This window comes from Schistocerca piceifrons, chromosome 7, assembly GCF_021461385.2.
Source record: "Schistocerca piceifrons isolate TAMUIC-IGC-003096 chromosome 7, iqSchPice1.1, whole genome shotgun sequence".
Taxonomy (NCBI): Eukaryota; Metazoa; Arthropoda; class Insecta; order Orthoptera; family Acrididae; genus Schistocerca; species Schistocerca piceifrons.
Genome location: NC_060144.1, coordinates 481,356,824 through 481,376,789, shown reverse-complemented (window position 1 = coordinate 481,376,789; position 19,966 = coordinate 481,356,824). Strand labels below are relative to the sequence as shown.

At 42.1% G+C, this 19,966-nt stretch overlaps 1 protein-coding gene across 2 annotated transcripts in view; it reads right to left on the bottom strand.

Moving 5' to 3' along the window:
* Window positions 1–16,473, bottom strand: part of LOC124804875 (WD repeat-containing protein 55 homolog) — a 52,919-nt gene extending 36,446 nt beyond the window's left edge. Inside the window, exon 1 of one of the 2 annotated variants that reach the window (XM_047265241.1) lies at window positions 16,351–16,473. Coding sequence is in view for 1 of the 2 variants with exons in the window: in XM_047265239.1 (XP_047121195.1) it covers window positions 16,274–16,283 (10 nt within the window). In the remaining variant the exon portion in view is untranslated. Of the gene's footprint in view, window positions 1–16,273 lie in introns of both variants that reach the window. The other variant, XM_047265239.1, reaches the window with a different exon arrangement.
* Between the last annotated feature and the right edge of the window lie 3,493 nt (window positions 16,474–19,966).

Below are 19,966 nucleotides of genomic sequence, written 5' to 3'. Positions count from 1 at the left end.
CCGTTTTCAAGAAGGGACGTCGAACAGATGTGCAGAACTATAGTCCTATATCTCTAACGTCGATCAGTTGTAGAATTTTGGAACATGTATTATGTTCGAGTATAATGACTTTTCTGGAGACTAGAAATCTACTCTGCAGGAATCAGCATGGGTTTCGAAAAAGACAGTCGTGTGAAACCCAGCTCGCGCTATTCGTCCACGAGATTCAGAGGGCCATAGACATGGGTTCACAGGTAAATGCCGAGTTTCTTGACTTCCGCAAGGCGTTTGATACAGTTCCCCACAGTCATTTAATGAAAAAAGTAAGAGCATATGAACTATCAGACCAATTGTGTGATTGGATTGAAGAGTTCCTAGATAACAGAACGCAGCATATCATTCTCAATGGAGAGAAGTCTTCCGAAGTAAGAGTGATTTCAGGTGTGCCGCAGGGGTCTGTCATAGGACCATTGCTATTCACAATATACATAAATGACCTTGTGGATGACATCGGAACTTCACAGAGGCTTTTTGCAGATGATACTGTGGTGTATCGAGAGGTTGTAGCAATGGAAAATTGTACTGAAATGCAGGAGGATCTGCAGCGAATTGACGCATGGTGCAGGGAATGGCAATTGAATATCAATGTAGACAAGTGTAATGTGCTGCGAATACATAGAAAGATAGATCCCTTATCATTTAGCTACAAAATAGCAGGTCAGTAACTGGAAGCAGTTAATTCCATAGATTATCTGGGAGTATGCATTAGGAGTGATTTAAAATGGAATGATCATATAAAGTTTATCGTTGGTAAAGCAGATGGCAGACTGAGATTCATTGGAAGAATCCTAAGGAAATGCAATCCGAAAACAAAGGAAGTAGGTTACAGGACGCTTGTTTGCCCACTGCTTGAATACTGCACGGCAGTGTGGGATCCGTACCAGATAGGGTTGATAGAAGAGATAGAGAAGATCCAAAGGAGAGCTGCACGCTTTGTTACAGGATCATTTAGTAATCGTGAAAGCGTTACGGAGATGACAGGTAAACTCGAGTGGAAGACTCTGCAGGAGAGATGCTCAGTAGCTCGGTATGGGCTTTTGTTAAAGTTTCGAGAACATACCTTCACCGAAGAATCAAACAGTATATTGCTCCCTCCTACGTATATCTCGCGAAGAGACCATGAGGATAAAATCAGAGAGATTAGAGCCCACACAGAAGCATACTGACAATCCTTCTTCCCACGAACAATACGAGACTGGAGTAGAAGGGAGAACCGATAGAGGTACTCAAGGTACCCTCCGCCACACACCGTCAGGTGGCTTGCAGAGTATGGATGTAGATGTAGATCGTGAGCCCTGACTTGGGCTGCCGATGCGAGAGATAAACTCCCACAGGTGGGAAAAGAAGACGGTAATTTGGACGCTCAGGAGAGCTAGGAATGTGTGCAACATAACTGACGAGCAGTTGTGCACATTGGATCCACAATGAAGGGACTCTGGCCTCCATCAAGACACTGGTCACCGGACTCATTCTAAAACCTCCTGTCGCTACACGAACGCCACAGTGGTGCACTGGGTTGAGTAAACGCAACACTGAAGGTGCCACCGAACTGTAAACCAGACTCCCATAGTCAAGGCAGAATTGAAAAAGGGCTCTGTAGAGCTGCAGCAGCATAGAGCGATCTGCACCCCAGTTGGTGTTACTCAGGCAGTGGAGAGCATTCAGGTGCTGCCAGCACTCCCATTTAAGCTGACGAAGGTGAGGTAGCCAAGTCAATCGGACATCGAAAACCAGTCCTAAGAATCGATACGTCTCTACTGCAGTGAGTGGATCGTCATTAAGATAAAGTTCAGGTTCAGGATGAATGGTACAATGCCAACAGAAGTGAATGACACACAATTTCACGGCTGAAAATTGGAAGACGTGGGCTACAGCCCATGACTGCGCCTTGTGAATGGCTCCCTGTATGTGTCGCTCGGCAACACCAGTACTGGAGGAGCAGTACAAAAGACAGAAGTCATCAACATACAGAGAAGGGGAGACCGACGGCCCTACAGCTGTTGCTAGGCTGTTAATAGCCACTAAAAATAGAGATACACTCAATACGGAGACATGCGGAACCCCATTCTCCTGAATACGAGGGGAACTATGGGAGGCACCAATCTGGACATGGAAAGTAAGGAGCGATATGAAGTTTTGGTAATATTTGGGAGGGGGCCCCAGAGGCCCCACTCATACACGTGGCAAGGATGTGATGTCGCCAAGTCATGTCGTATGCTGTAAGTCAAAAAAGATGGCAAACAGGTGTTGGCATCAAGAAAAGGCTGTTTGGATGGCAGACTCGAGGGACACAAGATTATCAGTGGTAGAGTGACCCTGACGGAAGCTGCTCTGGCATGGAGCCAGTAGTGCACGTGACTCCAGGACCCAACCCAACTGCCTACACACCATATGTTCCAGCAGCTTACAGAGAATGTTGGTGAGGCTGATGGGGCGACAGCTATCCACATCGTGCGGATTAGTAGCGCATTTTAGCACCAGAATGAAGGTGCTATCCTGCCATTGCGATGGAAGGACGCCATCGCACCATATCTGGTTGAAGATGATGAGGAGTTACTGCTTGTATTCAGATGAGAGATGTTCAATCATCTGACTGTGGATCTGATCCAGCCCAGGAGCTGTATCGGGGCAATGCGCAAGGGTGCTGAGGAGCTCCCACTCCGTAAATGGGGCGTTATAGGGTTCACTGTGGCATGCAGTGAACGAGAGAACTTTCCTTTCCATCTGCCATTTGAGGGCGCAAAAGGCGGGGGGGTAGTTCTCCGACACAGAGGCTCAAGCATAGTGCTCGGCAATCGCGTTTGCATTGGTAGAGAGCATGCCATTGATGTTAAATCCAGGGACACCTGTTGGGGTCTGGTACCAAAAAAGAAGTCTGATCTTCATCCAGACTTCGGAAGGTGACGTATGGCACCCAATGGTCGACACGAACCTCTCCCAACACTCCTGTTTCCATCTTTTTATAAGCAAGCGAACGCGGGCACAGAGCCAGGTGATCTAAGGAAGTGTGCTGCTTATGTCGCTCTAGAGCTCACTGATGCTCTTTAATTGCCTCAATGACTTCCAGCGATCACCAAGATACTGTCTTTCACCGGGGGCACCCAAGAGAACGAGGGATCGCGTTTTCCACCACAGAAATTATCGTTGTAGTGACCTGCTCAATCAAAACATCGATGGCACCATGTGGGGGAAATTCAAAAGGGACAGCAGAAGTGAATCCTACCCAGTCTGCCTTGTTTAAAGCCCATCTGGGTAGGCATCCATGGGCATGTTGCCGAGGGAGCAACAGAAAAATGCGGAAAAGGTCACTACCACACAGATCATCATGTCTACATCTACATGGATACTCTGCAAATCACATTTAAGTGCCTGGCAGAGGGTTCATCGAACCACCTTCACAATTCTCTATTATTCCAATCTTGTGCAGCGCAAGAATGAACACCTATATCTTTCCGTACGAGCTCTGATTTCCCTTATTTTATCATGGTGATCATTCTGCCCTATGTAGGTCAGGCCAACAAAATATTTTTGCATTTGGAGGAGAAAGTTGATGATTGGAATTTCGTGAGAAGATTCCGTCGCAACGAAAAACATCTTTCTTCAAATCCTGTATCATTTCTGTAACACTCTCTCCCGCATTTCGTAATAATACTAAACAGGCTGCCGTTCTTTGAACTTTTTTGATAGACTTCGTCAGTCCTATCTGGTAAGGAGCCCACACCGCGCAGCAGTATTCTAAAAGAGGACGGACAAGCGTAGTGTAGGCAGTCTCCTTAGTAGATGTGTTACATTTTGTAAGTGTCCTGCCAATAAAACGCAGCCTGTGGTTAGCCTTCCCCAGAACATTTTCTATGTGTTCTTTCCAATTTAAGTTGTTCGTAATTGTAATACCTAGGTATTTAGTTGAATTTACGGCTTTTAGATTAGACTGATTTATCGTGTAACCAAAGTTTAACGAGTTCCTTTTAGCACTCATGTGGATGATCTCAAAGTTTTCGTTATTTAGGGTCAATTGCCACTTTTCACATCATTCAGATATTTTTTTCTAAATCGTTTTGCAGTTTGTTTTGATCTTCTGATGACTTTATTAGTCTATAAACAACAGCGTCATCTGCAAACAACCGAAGACGGCTGCTCAGATTGTCTCCCAAATCATTTATATAGATAAGGAACAGCAAAGGGCCTATAACACTACCTTGGGGAACACCTGAAATCACTTCTGTTTTACTCGATGACTTTCCATCAATTACTACAAACTGTGACCTCTCTGGCAGGAAATCACAAATCCAGTCATATAACTGAGACGATATTCCATAAGCACGCAATTTTACTACGAGCCGTTTGTGTGGTACAGTGTCAAAAGTCGTCCGGAAATCCAGCAATACGGAATCAATCTGAAATCCCTTGTCAATAGCACTCAACACTTCATGAGAATAAAGAGCTAGTTGTGTTTCACAGGAACGATGTTTTCTAAACCCATGTTGACTGTGTGTCAATAGACCATTTCCTTCGAGGTAATTCATAATGTTTGAACACAATATATGTTCTAAAATCCTGCTGCATATCAATGTTAACAATATTGGCCTGTAATATAGTGGATTACTCCTACTACCTTTCATGAATATTGGTGTGACCTGTGCAACTTTCTAGTCTTTGGGTACGGATCTTTCATCGAGTGAACGGTTGTATATGATTGTTAAGTATGGAGCTAATGCATCAGCATACTCCGAAAGGAACCTAATTGGTGTACAGTCTGGACCAGAATACTTGCTTTTATTAAGTGATTTCAGTTGCTTCACTACTCCGAGGATATTTACTTCTATGTTACATGTTGGCACATGTTCTTGATTCGAATTCTGGAATATTTACTTCGTCTTCTTTTGTGAAGGCATTTCGGAAGGCTGTGTTTAGTAAATCTGCTTTGGCAGCACTGTCTTCGATAATATCTCCATTGTTATTGTGCAGAGAAGGCATTGATTGTTTCTTGCCGCTAACATACTTCACATACGACCAGCATCTCTTTGGATTTTCTGCCAGGTTTTGAGACAAAGTTTCGTTGTGGAAACTGTTATAAGCGTCTCGCATTGAACTCCGCGCTATGTTTCGAGCTTCTGTAAAGGATCGACAAAATTGGGGATTTTGCGTCTGTTTAAATTTGGCATGTTTGTTTTGCTGTTTCTGCAACAGTGTTGTAACCCATTTTGTGTACCAAGGAGGATCAGCTCTGTTGTTTGTTAGTTTATTTGGTATAAACCTCTCAATTGCTGCCGAAACTATTTCTTTGAATTTAAGCCACATCTGGTCTACACTTATAATATTATTAAGAAATGAGTGGAGATTGTCTCTCAGGAAGGTGTCAAGTGAATTTTTATCTGCTTTTTTGAATAGGTATATTTTTCGCTTGTTTTTCGAGGATTTGGGGATTACAATATTAAATCTCACTACAACAACCCTGGGTTCACTAATCCCTATGACGGTTTTGATGCTGGTTATTAACTCAGGATTATTTGTTGCTAATAGGTCAAGTGTGTTTTCACAACCATTTACTATTCGTGTGGGCTCATGAACTAACTGCTCGAAATAATTTTCAGAGAATGTGTTTAGCACAATTTCGGATGATATTTTATGCGTACCTCTGGAATTAAACATGTATTTTCGCCAACATATCGAGGGTAAATTAAAGTCACCACCAACTATTATCGTATGAGTCGGGTACATGTTTGAAATCAAATTCAAGTTTTCTTTGAACCTTTCAGCAACTGTATCATCTGAACTGGGAGGTCAGTAAAAGGATCCAATTATTATTTTATTCCATTTGCCAACAATGATCTCTCCAGTCGATAGATGAGAGAAGTCCTGGGCTGCAAATTGATAAATCAATGGATGAGTAACTACCATGAACCACACTGAAATGTGTGGCGCCCCAGTATTTAAGAGGCAGAGGTCGAGTTGGGACAGTAAATTTTTGACACCTCTGCCACAACCAGTAAGCATGGTGCTACCCCACGAGGGTTATGGGCATTAAAATCTACCAAAAGTTGGAAAGTTTTAGGGAGTTGATCAATCAGTTCAGCCAATACATTCAGGGGTACCGCACCATCTGGAGAGAGATATACGTTGCAGACAGTTATTTTCTGCATCGTCCGTATCCTGACAGCCACAGCTTCAAGAGGAGTTTGAAGGGGCACAGTTTCACTACATACCGAGTTCACGACATATAAGCAAACTCCACCCTTCGCTACAGTTCTTGGAATATCCTCTGTAGCCGCGAAGAGCAGGGGTCTGCATTGCCGGGAACCAGGTTTCCTGGAGGGCAATGCAGAAAACAGGAGTAAAGCTTAACAGTTGCCATAGCTCCGCAAGGTGGCAGAAAAAACCAACGCAATTCCACTGGAGGACGACATGATCGTGAGGCTGGGAAGGCACGAAACATTCAATGAGGCAGTCTATGTCTCAGAGTCACCTGCTGTCACCAACTTATTTCCTGCACAGGCTATATTGTGTCTGAGGGTCTGGTGATATCTAGGTTCTCAGTGGACACCAGAATCTTCACCTCATCCCCAGACGCAGAGCTTGTAGCCAGCAGTGATGTGGGTGCCACCACACATCCCTTGTGCTTGGGGTCTTCTTTCTTGACTTCTTTCACTGATCCTTGGGTTTCTCTGGCTGGGAGGACTCCACTGATGCAGTCTCCGAGACTGAGGCTGATCGTGAAGCCCTACAACCAGCTGCTTTTGGGCACTTCAGCCACTGGTGGGTGTCATCTTCCCCGCTAGCAGGGAGTGACGCAACGGACCACTTCCTAGCAAGAGGAGCCGATGAAGACTTACGCTTCTCCGACAGTTGGGGGAATAGTGCTCCTGAGGTAGGTGGTGCGGGAGCAACATGGAGGGAAGTGCCCCCACCATCAAGGGGGCAGGTGTAGTCTTCCGGCTCTGAGAGCCAACTGGAACTCGCAGAACCGATGGGGCTACACCTGTTCTCGTAGCAGCGGCATAAGAGGAGGTCATAGCCACAGGACGTATGAGCTCAAATATCCTCTTGGCCTCTTGGTCAGTCGGTCCAGGGTCTTGTGTTTCATGATTTTCTTTTGTCGCTGTAAAATCCTGTAGTCTGGTGAGCAAACGGAATGACGCTCTCCACAGTTGACACAGATGGGAGGCAGGGTACATGGAGTATTGGGATGGGATAGACGTCCACAATCTCGACATGTGATGCTGGAAGTACATGGCCGAACTTCCAGTACTTAAAGCACCGCATTGGGGGAGAGATATATGGCTTGAGATCAATGTGTGGTAGACCATCACCTTGACCTTCTCATGTAATGTGTCACCCTTGAAAGGAGGGGAGTGATTTAGGATCATACTTCCTTGCATTGTACTGAGACTTGGAACACTTAGAGACTGCTGGTGTTTGATCACCAGCAAGGGACGACGTGGTACGCTTCATCGCATGTCATCCGCCCTGGTGCCACCTACTCCGACCAGGGGCCCTCCCCAAGGGCACCACCCAGCTGCAGCAAAGGCTGCCTGGCAAGATGGCAATTGCAGCCACCTGGCAGGATGGTCATTGCCAGGAGTCTCAATGCCCCAGGGCGAGGGCATCTACTCCTTTGCATACGAGGACAGTTAATAATGGTGCAGGCATCAGCAGAGCGATCCCTGTGTAGTCAGGGGGGCTACAACCAACAGGGTACCTGGCAGCCCCACCACAATGGACTGTCTATCATGCTGGGTATGAGGTGCAAACAATTCCGTGGTCATCACCAGTGCAGAAAACGTCACTGCATAGTGGGTGGCGGAAAATGCACCCAGGAAGGTGTCCTCGCTGAAGAGGTGGAGGATGAGCAAGACTGCAATGCCACAACGAGAAAGTGGGCTAAAGATCGCAATGCACAATGGACGTGTTGCACCATGTAAGGTGCCCTTCCCCAGTTGGCTTGCTCTTAGGGAAAATTTTAAAAAATGGAGGTCAGACCCTACAGGTGACCATTACATAATGGCCAAAAGGTGAGAGAGACTCCTTTTAGTTGCCTCTTAAGACAGGCAGGAATGCCTTGGGCCTATTCTAACCCCTGGGTCCGCAGGGGGGGATAATGAAAGGAAAAGGTTGAAATGGCAAAGTTTAACTGCTGCTCAACTTTAGAAGCAAAGAGAAAAAGAGAAACTTAATCAAAGGAAGTTCAGAAAGAAAGTTAGAGATGGCAGTGAAGGTAATGGTGGAGATGCTTGCTTCATCTACACCAACAGTCCATATAAATCTCCCGTCATGTTAAGGAAAGCAGTTAAACGTGTGGAAACTTGTTTATCTAGAAGTGCAAGAAAGTTGTCTTGGAATTAGTTGCTGCTCATGGAGTTTTATTAAGCGAAGGGAACTTGAGGAAAAAGCTAATCAAATGGAAAATGGACACAATGGCAAACAGTGAACCAGCGAATCGCTATGAAAGAGTTTCATGGCGCTGTTGGTCAGTCTCTTGATGCTCTTTCAAACATGTTAGCCCAATTCCTACAACATACATTTATTAAAAGACAAAGTCTTGTTATATCAATGAAACTTAAACTATTAAATTAAATAAATTGTGTTCCTTTGCTTATGTAGAAAATAAAATATTAAATTTTTCGTCTTTTATCGTGATTCTTGGTCTTTTCTTTGCTTAAAGTGTAAAAACAATCACTGAGCGTCATTCCATCACTCATGGAACTACCCTAAACTGGTCTAGCAGTCCTTATTCAGATATTCACCTACAGAGTAGAAGAAGTTGTCTGTCAAAAAGTCCTTCAAGTGCTGTTTAAACTGTGCTTTATTGGAAACCAAATTTTTAACGGTTACTGGCAATTTATTGAAAATGGGAGTTCACAAATACTGGACCCTTTTTGGACCAAGGGAAGTGATTTTTAGGTCTTTATGTAGAATGTTCTTATTCTCAGAATTGATAACCTGTGCTGAGCTATTGATTGGAAACAGAGACATATTATTTGCAACAAATTTCATTAAGGAATAAATATACTGAGAAGCAGTGTTTAAAATATCCAATTTCTCGAACAGGTTTCTACATGACGTTCTTGAATTTACACCCTCAGCTTCTTGTCTGTTTGGAAAATTTAGAGTGTTCTGAAAAAATGGGCATGCTACGCCTGTATAAGCACAATATAACCACAGGATTAGACAAGTGACATAAAAGATTACACCACAGCAGCTTACGCATGCAGAACTAACAATGGGAAAAAGAGTATTCGTTACATATATTAAGACAGAACACAAGTTCAAAAACACCGAGACGTAGATTCTGTAGTTATCAGCACATGGAAATGAATGCTTGTGAATTAATCTATATCTACATACTCTGCTAGCCACCAAGCGGTGTGTGGCGGAGGGCACTATTTGCGCCAAAGTCATCATATTCCCCCCCCCCCACTGTTTCAGTCATGGATAGCGCGAGGCAAAATTGACTGTCGGAACGCTGCAGTACGAGCTCTTAATTTCCCTTACCTTTGAATGGTGATCATTGCACGATATGAAAGTTGGTGGTAATAATCCTACATCCTCGGCAAAGACCGGATTTGGGATTTAGTGAACAGCCCCTTCCGTTTAGCACGTCGTCTATTTGCAAGTGTGTCCCACTTCAAACTTTCTATGAGATTTGTAATGCTCTCACGATGGCTAAGTGTACCAGTCATGAATCTTGTCACTCGTATTTGGACCTTCTCAATCTCCTGAATCAGACCCAACTGGTAAGAGTCCCATATAGAAGAACAATACTCTAAGACTGGATTGTAAGCAATTACCTTTATTGAAGGACTGAATCAATGCAGGATTCTACCTACAAACCACAATCTAGAGGTCGCCTTACCCGTTACTTGTGTAATTTGATCGTTCCATTTGAGATCATTTCGAATAGTCACACCCAGATACTTGACGGATGTTACTGCTTCCAAAGACTGGGCATTTATTCTGTACTCTTACGTTAATGGGGATTTTCACTTTGTTATATGCAGTAGGTTACAATTACTAATATTGACAGATAACGGCCAGTCATTACACCAAGCATTTATTTTTGGCAAATCCTCATTGGTTTGGTCACAACCTTCATGTGATACTACTTACCTGTAGACTACAGCATCATTGGCAAACAGTCTAACGCTGCTGTCATCAGCCAGATTGTTGACATAAATCGTAAAAAGCAGCGGATCCATTACGCTGCCGCTGCCCAGGGGCACACCTGATGTTATGCTTGTTTCTGCTGAAGTCTCCCCATTCAGGACGACACTGTTCTCTGTCTGTCAGAAAACTTTCTATCCAACCACAAATGTGATCGGATAGACCGTAAGCGGGCACTTTTTGGAGCAAACGACAGTGTGGATCTGGGTCAAATGCCTTTCAAAAGTCGAGGAATATGGCATCAACCTGGCATCAGTATCTAGAGCCTGTTGTACATCATGCACAAAGAGGGCCAGCTATGTCTCGCATGACCGCTGTTTCGTAAAACCATGTTAGTTTCTGCAGATGAGCTTCTCAGAGTCTCGAAAGGTTATTATGTCTGAACACAAAATACATTCTACAATTCTACAACAAATCTATGTCAGTGAAATTGGCCGGTAATTACATGCATCCGATTTTCTACCCTTTTTATAGATTGCTATGACCTGGGCCTTCTTCCAGTCCCGTGGAACTTTCCACTGTTCCAATGATCTCTGATAGACGATGGATAAGAATGGTGCTATATTTGTGACATAGTCAACATAAAATCTTACGGGGATACTGTCTGGGCCAGATGCCTTCCTGGCATCAAATAATCTTAACTGTTTTACAATCCCAGATACACTAAACTCTATGATAGCAATCCTTGCGTTTGTTCAATAATTGAAAGGGGGAATGGTGCTGCAGTTCTCTACCATAAACGAGTTTTTGAAAGCCAGGTTTAGAATTTCAGCCTTCTGTTTATCATCATCCGTTACATTACCTGTACTGTCAGCAAGAGAAGGTATTGAATTACTTGTAGTGTTCACAGATTTTACGTATGACCAAAATTTTTTGGGGTTGTTTTCAGAATCTGCAGATAAAGTACTGCTTTCAAATTCGTTAAAAGAATCTCTCATTGACCTTTTGACAGCTGCTTTCATCTCACATAATTTCTGTTTGTCAATGAGGCAGTAACAATGTTCCCCTATATTTTTGCTAGGCACATATTTCTCTAGCACGTGACAGACAATACCTTAAAATTCTGACCAAAGTTGCTCAATATACTCTCCTGGAAATTGAAATAAGAACACCGTGAATTCATTGTCCCAGGAAGGGGAAACTTTATTGACACATTCCTGGGGTCAGATACATCACATGATCACACTGACAGAACCACAGGCACATAGACACAGGCAACAGAGCATGCACAATGTCGGCACTAGTACAGTGTATATCCACCTTTCGCAGCAATGCAGGCTGCTATTCTCCCATGGAGACGATCGTAGAGATGCTGGATGTAGTCCTGTGAAACGGCTTGCCATACCATTTCCACCTGGCGCCTCAGTTGGACCAGCGTTCGTGCTGGACGTGCAGACCGCGTGAGACAACGCTTCATCCAGTCCCAAACATGCTCAATGGGGGACAGATCCGGAGATCTTGCTGGCCAGGGTAGTTGACTTACACCTTCTAGAGCACGTTGGGTGGCACGGGTTACATGCGGACGTGCACTGTCCTGTTGGAACAGCAAGTTCCCTTGCCGGTCTAGGAATGGTAGAACGATGGGTTCGATGACGGTTTGGATGTACTGTGCACTATTCAGTGTCCCCTCGACGATCACCAGTGGTGTACGGCCAGTGTAGGAGATCGCTCCCCTCACCATGATGCCGGGTGTTGGCCCTGTGTGCCTCGGTCGTATGCAGTCCTGATTGTGGCGCTCACCTGCACGGCACCAAACACGCATACGACCATCATTGGCACCAAAGCAGAAGCGACTCTCATCGCTGAAGACGACACGTCTCCATTCGTCCCTCCATTCACGCCTGTCGCGACACCACTGGAGGCGGGCTGCACGATGTTGGGGCGTGAGCGGAAGACGGCCTAACGATGTGCGGGACCGTAGCTCAGCTTCATGGAGACGGTTGCGAATGGTCCTCGCCGATACCCCAGGAGCAACAGTGTCCCTAATTTGCTGGGAACTGGCTGTGCGGTCCCCTACGGCACTGCGTAGGATCCTATGGTCTTGGCGTGCATCCGTGCGTCGCTGCGGTCCGGTCCCAGGTCGACGGGCACGTGCACCTTCCGCCGACCACTGGCGACAACATCGATGTACTGTGGAGACCTCACGCCCCACGTGTTGAGCAATTCGGCGGTACTTCCACCCAGCCTCCCGCATGCCCACTATACGCCCTCGCTCAAAGTCCGTCAACTGCACATACGGTTCACGTCCACGCTGTCGCGGCATGCTACCAGTGTTAAAGACTGCGATGGAGCTCCGTATGCCACGGCAAACTGGCTGACACTGACGGCAGCGGTTCACAAATGCTGCGCAGCTAGCGCCATTCGACGGCCAACACCGCGGTTCCTGGTGTGTCCGCTGTGCCGTGCGTGTGATCATTGCTTGTACAGCCCTCTCGCAGTGTCCGGAGCAAGTATGGTGGGTCTGACACACTGGTGTCAATGTGTTCTTTTTTCCATTTCCAGGAGTGTATTTGAGTCCTGCGATGAATGCTTGGAGCTGACTATGAAGATATTCACTAATGACACTTTTATTTGCGTTCCCAAACAAGAAAACTCTACTAGATTAACTTCCTCAAAAAGATCAGGCCGGTCTGTCACCAAGATATCTCATATGTTCCCATGTTAAGCTGGTTTTTTGCTAACCAATTGCACAAGGTTGTATGTTGAGAGTACTCCTAGAATAACTTCACATGAGTCTTTGCTTCTGCCCCCTGTGATAAATATGTAATTTTCGCAGTCAACAGACACCAGATTAAAGTCTCCACCTATAACTAATGGCTAATTTGGATATTTATTTCCTATGTACTCAAGACTTTCCCTGAAACATTTGTTGCGGATACTGGCAGTCTATAAAAACATCCTAATACAATTGTCAATCCTTGTTTGATTGACAGCTTTGTGCAGACTATTTCACAGTCCGACCCAGTCAAGATCTCAACTGTGTTTAAACAGCTTTCAACTGCAATGAGCACACCACCTCTCATAGAATCAGTCCTATCCTTCCTAAACATTGTCCAATCCGAGTTCAAAATTTCATTCCTATTTATTTCTGGTTTCAACCAGCCTTTGATACCTAATACAATGTTGACCCTCACTTTTAATTGTAACTGTATACTGAGCCTCAATGAGAAATTTTGAACTGTTTATGAGGAATCTGTCAGACAGCAGCAAGCAATTAATGGCAACTACAATGTAGATTTTCTAAAGGATTCTGATACGAAAATGATCTGGAAACCTTATTTGGATCCTAAAATTTGATCTCAGTAATTAACTTTCTAACACAGATGGATAAAGACAAAAAGACCCTAACTGATAATATTTCTTTGGTGTAGCTCAAGAATAATTTACATGAGATGATCTGGGATGAAATTTATAATGAACCAAATGCTTAATACATGATTTAATCTATTCCATGATAAATTCAGATCATTACTTGAAAACAGCTCCCCACAGAATCTAATCAAAAAAGGACATTAACAGCTATGTAAAAAACTTTGGATCACAGAGGGGATTTAAGCATATTGTGAAAGGAAAAGGAAATATAGCCTTTAGCAAGAAGTAGGGATCCTGCAGTAGCTGCACATGAGAAAAACTACTCAAAATTACTAAGAAAGTTTATTAAAAAATCAAGAAACATGCACATAATCTCAGAAATCATTCCGACAACAGACTTAAGCCTATACCGATATGAAATGTAGTGAAAAAAGAGCATGGCAATCAGCCACAGAGCAGAATAATATCAGTTTTGAGCGCAATGGAAGGGCTATAAATGATGAGCCACAGGCAGCATATGTATTTGCTAATCATTTCCTATAGGCCTACATAGTAGAAAACCATACAGACATGAAGTTCAAGAGAAAAATCGTAGCAGTAGGTTGAAATTAAGTAACTCTCATAAAATTCAATCATATGAATGTATCACTAAATTCTACTTCTGAAATTAAGAAAATAGGCCTAATACATTCTTTCAAAAATAAAAGCTCATCTAGTTTTAATGGTGTTTCCAGAAGAGTACTAAAGCTTTGTTCCCATATAATAAGCCCAGTCTTATCTGAAATTCACAATGCGTCATTAACTCAAGGCATTTTTCAAGAGAGACTGAAATATGCTGTTGTTAAACCCCTATTTAAGAAAGGTGACAAGAGATGTCAATAACTACTGACCTATTTCACTGCTGACATCATTTTCCAAAATTATTAAGAGAAGAATGTATTCTCAAATAGTATCTTCCCTTAGCAACAATAATACCCTCAGCAAATCACAGTTTGTGTTTCAGAGAAGTGTTGCTCACAGAGAATACATGTTCACTCAACAGATTTTACAAGCATTAAATAATAAAATAGCTCCAGACACTTTTTTCTGAGACCTATCTAAGACATTTGACTGTTTGAATCTCAGTATTCTCCTTGTTAGTAGAAGTTTTATGGGACTGACGGTATAGCCAACCAATGGATAACGGCATATCTAACCAAAAGAATGCAGAAAGTTGTACTTAGTAATTCAACCAATATAGTCTGGACACACAATTCTGACTGGGGAGAAATCAGGTACAGGGTTCGCCACAGCTCAATCTTAGGTCCACTATTATTCCTAATTATGAAAATGATTTTCCATATAATATATAACACGAACAATTGGTTCTTTTTGCCGATGACGCTAGTATTGTAATGAACCTAAGCATCTGTGCATAAACAGAAGAAATGGTAAACAAAGTTCTTAACTCTGTGGCGCATAGTGTCCACTACAGTGGACAGCTGTTAATGGTCGCTTCTTTGACATTTTCAATCAGTTCTGAGACTGCAAATGCACACAGTTCACTGCAGTGGGCACTCCCTACTGGTGTTGTGTCCTGCATGCATTTGCAGCCTCATGACTGACTGAAACCGCCAGAGAATTGACCATTAAAAGTTTTCCACTGCAGTGAACATGCACCACAGGGTTTAACATATCATTGAGCAATTGTCTGCAAATGGTGTCGCCCTCAGTTTTAAAATGACACAACACAATCAGTTCAGCCAACCTATGGGTACTACACCAATGATAAGAGTTAACATAAAGGAAATAATTATTTCAATATTCTTAAAGTGTCCATATCAATGAATTGGAAAAAGCACATTTTGAAACACCTAAAACAACTTACTTCAGCCACATTTGAACTTAAAATCGTTGAAAATCTCAGGGACAGACAAATTTGTTAAATTGACTTATTTTCATTCAATAACATCACACAGAATAATGATCTGGGGTAACTGTTCCTTAAGAAAGAAAGTCTTCATTGCTCAAAAATGTGAGCTGTAAGAACACTACGGCACGATCACTCACTACTGTCTTGCAGACATCTGTTTAAGGAGTTTGGCATTCTGACTACTGCTTCACAGTATATTTACTCCCTCATGAAGTTTGTTGTCAATAGTCCACTACAGTTCAACAGTAACAATAACGCAAATAATTACAATAACAGAAGGAAAGATACATTCATTACGCCACATTAAGGTTGTCTTTAGTACAAAACAGTGTGCACAATGCTGCAACAACATTTTTCGATCACTAACACAGTGATGTACAAATGCCTGGCACACAGCAAAGTAAAATTTGATACCTGATAAAGTTTCCCTTTGACAACTCCTCCTATTCCGTGGAAGAATTTTTAGTATTGTAAGTCTAAAAAGTGATGGGTATGACTTACTAACTCACAACATTCATAATCTTTTACTCTTTTCGAAAAAAATTAAAAATGTTCAGAATGTAACCATATGAATTTGGGATGTGACTGTAAAATGATCCATGATCTATCGTGCAAAATGATCCAAAATGATCCATAGAACATGAAACTAATCAACCAAACCATCCTACGGCAAACATGAGTATGTGGAGGCATTGGCACACTTTAAACATTTTAGTTATTTCTTGACATGCGTGGTAATATTTTTAGGGTAATGCAACTGGAGTTCATTACATATTTATGCTATCAAAAAACCCACGAGACATTAACAAGCTTTTTTAAATTCTGTCTCGTCAAATTCCAACATATACTCACTGCGACACATTACCACTGACGGCCTTAAGAAATATTTATTACACAACAACAAATACAGTCCACAACAATCACGTTACCATAAACTATTTAATAAACAAACAGACGTCGAATACAGGCGTGCCGAAGCAGTTCCACCAACGTCTGAATAATGAAATAATCCTTGGTTTATACAAAGGGTAGACCTTTCAAGTAATTATTTCAAACGAAACCTCACGAAGGAAAATAGAAGGATAAGAGAGTCAAAGAAAGCGTTTTGTTTTTTGATCACAGGGACAACCATTTACAGTAATGCAATGTTAGACGACCCATACGTAAAAATTTCAGATCATCATTTACATCGTTTCAACCTCTGTATCCTCAACAAGTTTTCGTGTGTGAATTCTTGATGCTACTTCTACTAGTTTTTTTGCTCACCTTTTCTTCTCTTCTTTGCAGCATACGAGACCAATTACTATAGCAACAACGTCTTGATCGTCCAACATTTGGAACCAGGCGAAACATTGCTTAGTATCTATTGGAATTTGCGCAGCTGAATAAGTATTAAGGGAAAAAAAGGACATTTTACTAATAACTATATTTGCACATTCAAGAACAAATAATTTACAGCAAACACAACAGAATAATTAGCGCACAGAAAGAGTGTTAGACAATGCCAAAGAGGTCTATTTTACACAGTGCACTTTGCGCCGTCACACACGAAATATATTGTTCACACAATTCCAACACCCGTCCTTGAACTTATATTTTGTGTGTTGCTTCCACAAGATAATCCAAATAGTCCCACAATCTTCTCAAACTTCTCCCTTTCCAAGGGTTTGGTCAGAAGGTCAGCTAACATGTCTTCTGTGCGCAGATAGTCCACCGCAATGTTCTGTCGCTCTATGTGGTCCCGAATGAAATGGTGCCGTATATCAATATGCTTTGTCCTAGGACTAGTAACATCATTTTTAGCTAGGTTTATGGCTCCCTTATTGTCACAGAAGATGGTTGTAGGTTCCTCAATTAAATTGGGTTCTATTTCACTTATTAATGTTCGTAGCCATAATGCTTCCTGTGTGGTGTAAGATAGTGCCACATACTCTGCCTCTACGGTGCTCAATGCAACAATTTTTTGCTTTTGACAGGACCATGATGTGAGGCCCCCCATTAATTTAAAACAACAGCCAGTGGTGGAGTATCTGTCTCCCAATTCACTCCCCCAGTCCGCATCACTATATCCCTCTAGTTTTGCGTTACCATCTCTATGGTATTTTAGCTCATAGTTTACAGCTTTCCAGTGCTTTTCCTTTGGGTCTCTGCAATATCTGCTCACTGCATTGGTGGCAAAAGCAATGTCGGGTCGTGATGTTTGAGACAGATATAACAGACTCCATACTGCTTCTAAATAAGGAACATTCTTGTCACATTCCACATCAGTCTCATTTACACTTAACTTCACTCCTACTTCCATTGGAGTACTTATGGGTTTGCAATCACTCATGCCAAATTTCTTTAATAATTTTCCGTGTATGATGATTGACTTTTGCTCAATTCTTGTCTTTCTTCATCCTTAGTAATCTGCATACCTAAATAACGTTTGACTTCTCCCAAATCATGCACCTTAAACTTGGTTTGCAGCTGTTTCTTGAAAATTCTCATTTGGCCCTCACTTTCAGTCAGGATAAAGAAATCGTCCACCCTTATCGCCATTATTATTATTTCTTCTTTTCTCCCCTTATAGTAAATGCTGGGATCTGCCTTGGATTGCTTCATATTCATAATTATTAGAATTTCATGTAGACATCGATTCCAGCAACGTCCACTTTGTTTAAGTCCATAAATACTTTTTCTCAAACGCCAAATCTTTTTACTTTCTGATCTGGTTTTTATGCCTTCCCTTGCTGGAATGACATATATCTCCTCCAATTTCCCATTTAAATATGCCGTTTTAACATCCATATGATGAATTATTAAATTTCGTTTTACTGCCAAGGCTAAAAGATATCTCAATGATGCATACTTGACTACAGGTGAAAAAGTTTCTTCGTAATCTACCCCTTGTTTTTGTGAATAACCTTTTACCACAAGTCTGGCTTTGTATTTTGGTGATGAGCTTTCAGGGTTCTTCAAATTGAATATCCATCTTGCCTGCAGTGGTTTCTTATCTCCTGGCATATCTACCCATTCAAAGGTTTCGTTCTGATATAAAGATTCTAATTCTCTCTACATCGCTTCTTTCCATTCTTGAGAGTTTGGGCCACTCATTGCTTCTTCTGCTGTTCTTGGCTCATTATTAAAAGACTGTGCTGCATACATCGGTTTGGTACACAAGACGAACGCCTTACATTGTTTTCTTCATTTATTTCATCCTCTAACTCATTGTCATCATAAATTGTATCCATTTGTCCTTGGCTGTCATCTTCCTCTTCTTCACTTTCTATTTCCTCACACAAGGTTTCACCTTCTGAACTAGGTGCAGTTGACTTAGTGGTTTTGCTCTCTTTTGAGTCCTTTCTATTTTCAAAGAATATTACATCTCTACTTGTGACAATCTTTTTAGTCAATGGATCCATTAATCGGTAGCCCTTTGAATTTTCACAATAGCCTACAAAAATATACTTTTTAGTTTTCGGATCCCATTTTCCTCTTAGCTGTTTTGGAATATGTGCCATTGCATCACACCCAAAAGCCCTTATATTGCTTAGATCAGGTTTCTTTCCTATCCATATCTCATAAGGGGTTCTCTTCTTTAATGCTTTTGTAGGTGATCTATTGTTCAAATATACAGCTGTTGACACTGCCTCTGCCCAAAAATCTTTGGATAATTCAGCGTCAGTCATCATGCTCCTTGCTTGCTCAACAATGGTCCTATTAGCCCTCTCAGCAACCCCATTATGGTAGTTTGATGCCTGATTCCCTTTTCTGCCAGAAGTTTCTTCAATTTCTGGTTAATATATTCTCTCCCATTATCAGACCTGATGATCTTGATCTTCTTTCCCGTCCATCCTTCAACCATATTGCAATATTCCTCAAAGATATCTCTCACTTGGTCTTTAGAACTAAGAAAATAAACATGAGTATATCGTGAGTAATCATCAATAACCGTAAGAAAATAATTACTCCCACCTATGATTCACACTCCATCGGGCCAAATACATCTGTGTGGATTAACTGTAAGACTTCTGTGGATTTACTCTTACTAGTCTTGAAGGGTAACCTTGCTTGTTTTCCCTTTACACATGTCTCACAAAGATCCTTGGACACACTAAAATTCTGTATTCCCTTTACCATATCCTTTATTATAGACATACTCTTTCTATTTAGATGTCCAAGCCTCCGGTGCCATAAAAAACCTTCTGCTGAATATACTGAATCACTAACATTTTTATGTTTACTGTCAATGGTATCCAACTTAAAAATGCCCCTTTCGTTACTTGCTGTAGCTATAACTTCACCACTTTCACTGATTACTCTTGCACCCTGCATGTCAAAAGTGACTGTATTTCCTTTCTTGACAATTTCCCCTACAGACAGCAGGTTAGTTGCCACATTTTTCACATAATGAACATTGTGTGCTGTAACCATATCTGATTCACCATTTACACTTACATGTAGATCTAGTTTTCCAGCCAGGTGACACTGGAGCTTGTTGCCATTAACAGTAAATATTCCCATATGAGTCTTATCTTTGATGTCATAAAGAAGTGATTTATC